The sequence below is a fragment of the Arachis ipaensis genome, chromosome B1 (assembly GCF_059453495.1).
Source record: "Arachis ipaensis isolate K30076 ecotype BB chromosome B1, ASM5945349v1, whole genome shotgun sequence".
Classification (NCBI taxonomy): domain Eukaryota; kingdom Viridiplantae; phylum Streptophyta; class Magnoliopsida; order Fabales; family Fabaceae; genus Arachis; species Arachis ipaensis.
Window position 1 is genome coordinate 11,732,859 of NC_142436.1, and position 5,816 is coordinate 11,738,674.

Consider the following 5,816-nt stretch of genomic DNA (forward strand, 5'->3'; position numbering starts at 1 on the left):
GATATAATTAAATAATTATATAAAATTTTGTTATTTTTTTTCTATTATAAGTATTTTTATTTTGTTTTTATATTAAAATAATTATTATTTTTATATTTCAATAATTTATTAATTAGTTTATACTTATTATATTATTATATATTACAAGTATTTATTCAAAAAATAATATTAGTAGATATTATATAATTATATAAAAAAAAGTTATAATTAATAAAATATTTTTTGTTTTTTTTTAATTTATAAATATTTAATAAAATTTATAATTAAATAAAAATATAACTAATTTAATAATAAGTGAGTTTATAATTAAAATTAAATTTAATAAAAATAAACTATTTGATAAAATTTTTGTATATGTACAATAATTTGCATATTTAATAGCACAAAGCCTGATAGTTTAGTTGTTCATGCATGCTGCATTATTAAAGGGAAGGGGTTCGAAAGGAGAATTTGGAACACGGTAGACTTGCAACAACTATGGAACAACCTTAAATCAAAATACCCAAAACTTGATTTTCGGAGATATCAAGCCCAAAGGAATACATGGTAGTTCCCCATCAAAAACTCGAAGAAGCACTTTTTCTTTTGCCTCCCGAATCTATTTCGAAAACGCCATCATGCTTTGCTACCTTGTTAGTGACATTTCCTGTAGGCTGTAGCCTGTAGGAGTCACACGTCCATATTACACACATTTTAATTTTATACCTCATTTTTCAATTAATTTAAATTACTCACACCCAACCAAGTTGGGTTGGTCTAGTGGTTAGCTCACTAGTCCGCTTAAGCAAGTGTCGGGGGTTCGAATCCCGCCTTGTGCATGCAGCAACCCATTGGCCAGCGGCAAACCCTTAAATGGAGCTCAGTACCGCGACGGATTAGTCCTTGACCTGTCGGGTTGGGGGATACCGTGGGAAACCAAAAAAAAAAATTACTCACACCCATAAATAAAATTATTACCATCCAAACTTAAAATGCAAGTCCATTTTTTCTTTCTTTTTGAAGTATTATAAAAACACTTGCTTGCTTGCCTTTTTCAACTTATTTTCTAGATTTCAATCAAAGTATCAAACCCACAATTAGAAACACGTGTTACATGCAATGGTACAAGATTCCTAATTTTACTATAATGTTATTTGAATATTTGTGAAAAACCATATGCCCATATACTCTAATCTACTATTAGATATTTAATGGACCATGGTAGAATTGAGCAGGAAAAAAACTCTCAACTCTAAAGTGAAGAGAGTAGTTAAGCAATAAAAATATAAAATAAGAAATTAATCATCATTGAATTCGTAAGATCTATGTTCAATCTATCACATATGAACCGTATCATCTTAATGTTAGTGATTAATCAGTTAATTTTTCGCTTTACCAATCTTTCACTTTAAAAAACCTTGGTTCGTATGGAGCCCATACCCCCCATCAAATGGTGGATGAAAATGTCAACATTTCAAAAAATATTATGTAGAACTAACATTACTCATAATCAATGTACTAATTTCGGGGACCAGTAACATGGCTGCAAAAGAGAGGGCCTATCAAATGATACTGGGATAGTTAACCATATGCATGCATGAAAAGCAGAGCTTACAACAACCTAAGACTAATTTTCTGCAGGAAATTTTAATCTCAAGTGGTCCTTTAGAAAATTCTTAAAGCTATCCTCTGTACTTCCTTTATAGGACATAACCATCAATGTAGAACACACAACAAAAGTTTTAAATGGATACAGCTGTTTGAGAATCTCCGGGTCCCTATCATAATCCTGCCAAGACAAAAGTTTAATTAAAAATAGGGGGTTATGAATATAGAAACAAACCTATACATAAAAATATGAGCATACCTTTTCAGTAATAACAACTATGGGCTTGGAACCAAACTTGCCCTCTAATTCTTTTAGCTTGGCTCTGATCAACTCAATATCCTAGATTAGTATGAGGAAAAAAAGAATATCCTAGTAAATGTTTTTTTTTTAAATAAAATTAAGAAACAAGAGGAAATTTAAATGGCGTGGCTTGGCAGCACAGGTGCAAAGAATGTGGTTTAAATGGTGACTTGAAATAACAGTATGTAATCAGTCAGAAAAATATTTCTTTGAAATTCAGGAGATATATATAACGTACCTTGACATGGAATGCATGATGATCACTGAAATCTACTCGATCAACATAACATGCACCCATCTGCATCAAGTAGTTTTCACTTTAGAGATAAAAAGAGATAACAACAGGGACCTCGAAGCGAAAACCACTTAAAAGGTAAGTAAAAGTATAGCTAGATAGCACAGCATAAAAGGGGGTTGGTGTGAGTTACTAATCATGTCTGGAACATACAAGTTTTAACAAGTGAAAATACAACTGGCCAATTGATATGTTTATGTTTAGTTATGCTATTTAGAAGAGGAATGATTATTAAGGAGGAATACCTTCTGAATTTTCTTCACAAAAGATTCTGCGGAACCAATAGCCGAAACACATAATATAGTAGCTTTATGGAGAGCTGTCAACGGTATATTGGCATTGGTATTACCCACCTCAAATAAGTAAGTTGGATCCATTTTTGAGAAGAAAAGTGGAATCGACTCTTTGATTCCTCGGATTGTTGACTCAATATCCTTGAGAATATTCTCAGACACCTATGAACCACCCGAAGTACATTGTCAGTAAGCAAATCTATATACCAACCAAATGACTAAATTCAAACTGATAAAAGGAACTTTACAAAAACATTTGCAAATTATTTCCTTGAAGAAGGTATCGCTTTAGCATACCAGGTCTGCATGATGGATTACAACTGCATCTGCTCGTTTAAGTGCAGTCAAGGGTTCCCTCAAAGGTCCAAGTGGCAAAAGCTGAAGGTTGCCCCAAAGAGTCAATCCATTAACCATTACAATATCCAAATCACGCCACAAACTCCAGTGCTACCTTACATACAGAAGATAACATTTACAGCAACTTCTTGTCAAACAAAATGAACATAGGTAATTAAGCAAGCCAAAAGCAGGGCTCAGTATTTCCAGTATCATACTTAACACTAAATCATAAACCATACCTCAATAAACAAAAAAAAGGTTGCAAAGGAAATTACTTTTCTATATCGTTCTTTGGTGGGTGCAATAGTTGGCATTACCTGCATTGCATCATCAAGAACTACAGCACCAATATTTTCTGAATCAACAGAAACATTCAACTCATGACCCAGCTGCTGTTTCCTATACCATGAACTCTCTCTGGTATCAACATAGCCATATCTTTGGATGAATTGACTTGCAACAGCAGCTCGATTTGCGCCAACACCAAACTTAGTTGGTGTCCAAAGTAAATGCCTACGAAGCATGTTGACTTCATCACCACCTGCATAACCCTGCCAGAATAAGCAACATATGAAACCAGATAGGCAAGTTACAAATTAAAATACACAATAGTATTGCTTCAGCTAGGATTTTGGCATGAAAGGTCAAATATATCTTCCATCAGTTATGATGCCAAAGGAGATAAGCCTTAAAATTTGATCATTAAATTATAATCCTATTTGCACAAAAAATAAAAAGTGTACTTTTTCCTTTGTAACACACACATCATGTATCAGACAAGATATGAATGCATAACACCATGAACTGCTGATATTTCAGGGACCGCTTAGTCCAATAATAGGGGCCACTTAGTCTAGTAACAAGAGCCGCTTAGACTAATTATTTGGATGGTTGGGAACTAGTTAGGAATTTTTGAATTGTGAAGGAGAGCTGTCTTTCGAGCAAATGGTCAGCGGTCGGCAAGATATTTACTCTCAAATTTATGTATAAAGAAAAGGAAGTGTATTGAAGTCAGTTCAGCTATTGGCCTTAGATAGTGTATAAAAGAAGTAGACCAAGTGGAAGAGAGCTTTCGAGATTGTTGTTGTTGTTGTTGTTGTTGGTGGTGGTGGTGGTGAGGTGTAGTGAGGGAGAGGTTGGGGACGAAATTCAGGTGGAGGTGACAGTGGGTGGGGTGGCAACGGGGTGAGGGAGGGGTGATGGTGATATTGAGGAGGAGATGATGATGTTGATGTTGATGAAGCAGGTGGGGTGCTGGAGATGATGAGGGAGGGACCGGATGAGAGATAATATTAGGATGATTAAGAAGGGATTATCATAGGAGTAATTAGGAAAAAAGTTATTTTGACTAACTTTCACCACCAAAAATTTAATAAAAGAAAAGGCTTTCTTTACTGATCTGCCGCCATTTTGCAAATTTATCACCAGATTGACGCTGAATAAAATTAAAACTTATTTCATTTAAAATTTATTCAAAGAACAGATACAGATATTTTTAAAACTTTTCGAAATCATAACGACAAAAAATATACTTTACCCTAATAATTAATCATATGCACATTGCTGCAGGGTATTGCTAGCCTACATCCTATACTTTTAATGTTCTATTACAGGATTTTTCTGGCAATACACCTGGGATGCAACCTGTAAGAATATGTGTAAATGCTAGTATTATCATTTATCCAACAATGACAACTAAACCACCTATGATATCTCGCCAATAATGATATAAGTATGGAAATTGCAAAATTCAGGCCCATTAACTAAACTAAAAAAGATGGACAAGCAAGGAAGGAGAAGAGAGTACCCTTGAAAGAATGAGAGGTGAAATTCCAAAATGACACAACCAGCGAGCTATAAACTCAACCATGGGCGTCTTCCCATTTCCTCCCCAGCTCAAATTCCCAACGCTAACAACAGCAACTGGCAAACTAATCTTACAATCAAAAACACAAAATTACAGCTCTGCCCTTTCGAAACAAAGTTAGGGAGAAGAAGGGTTACCGGTGGACTGGGAAGAAGCCGTGTCGGTAGAGAGAGTGGCGAAGTGAGAGAGCGAGTTTGTAGAGAGAGGAGGCAATGGAAAGGAGAGGGATGAGAGAGCGGTGAAGACGACAGAGCTTACGAGGGTTGCGAGCGTAAGCTATCTCATTCACTGCTCTCCTCACTTTTTCCATATTCCTGCTTCTTTTGGACGGGGAATGAAAGGAATGGCCACCGGATTTTTTATTTAAATAAATTAAAAAAATATTTTATTTACTCAAATAAATAATTTTAAAAATTATTACAGAAATACGTAGGATTACTGTAAATGAAATAAGATAATATGCGTGATACGTGTATATCTCGTTTTACAGTATAAACGAGATACATGCAAATTTATCTCGTTTACACTATAAACGAGATACATGTTAAATTATAACATTTACATAGTAAATAAGATACAGTAATACAAACTTCCAACAGCTATAAAAGGATGTGCAACTTTTGTCATTCTCTACATACATTTTATACTTCTTCTCCTCCATTTTTCTTCCCAAAAATAGGTAAAAATATCCAATAGTAGCAGATATGTGGTTGTCTGTGTGTATTCCAATTGTCGTATGAGGAACAGTGACAATGTGGTGATATTTGAGTGTGATAATCCGTTGGTATTGTGCACTCGGCGAGTAAGTTCGTTGTTCGAGTTGAAGAGTCTGATATTGAGCAACCTTGGTGGTTTAGGGAGAAAAGAGGTCGGATGGTTGGGAAGTTTTTCGGTTCTGCCTGTTTCAACAACAAAGCGACGAGCATGTGCAACTCATGCTTGACATCTATGGGAGAATAATGACGGAACAAGTGATGGAGGTTTCCGCCGAGGTTGGTGATGTTGGTGGCAGTGGATCCGCCCACTCGACCTTTGTGCAGGATACACACCTCTCGCACCACCATCGATTCATGTTGCTAGTCCAGTGGAAGACATGGACGTCGGTGATGAAGACTCTGACAAAGAGTATGTTGC

General features: G+C 35.3%; 1 protein-coding gene across 2 annotated transcripts; it reads right to left on the reverse strand.

Moving 5' to 3' along the window:
• Positions 1–1,451: 1,451 nt before the first annotated feature.
• Positions 1,452–5,012, reverse strand: LPXK (tetraacyldisaccharide 4'-kinase family protein). 2 transcript variants are annotated; one of them, XM_016327526.3, is made up of 8 exons: positions 4,820–5,012; positions 4,623–4,746; positions 3,133–3,366; positions 2,774–2,923; positions 2,429–2,638; positions 2,127–2,186; positions 1,847–1,927; positions 1,452–1,768 (listed from the first exon to the last, which is right to left on the reverse strand). In XM_016327526.3, exons 1-8 carry the CDS (start codon positions 4,990–4,992, stop codon positions 1,607–1,609), a joined length of 1,194 nt encoding a protein of 397 aa, XP_016183012.1. In that variant the 5' UTR covers positions 4,993–5,012; the 3' UTR covers positions 1,452–1,606. The 2 variants fall into 2 exon arrangements, with proteins under 2 accessions (XP_016183012.1, XP_088357136.1); XM_088501010.1 differs by having other exon boundaries at positions 4,623–4,738; positions 4,820–4,950.
• Positions 5,013–5,816: the final 804 nt, after the last annotated feature.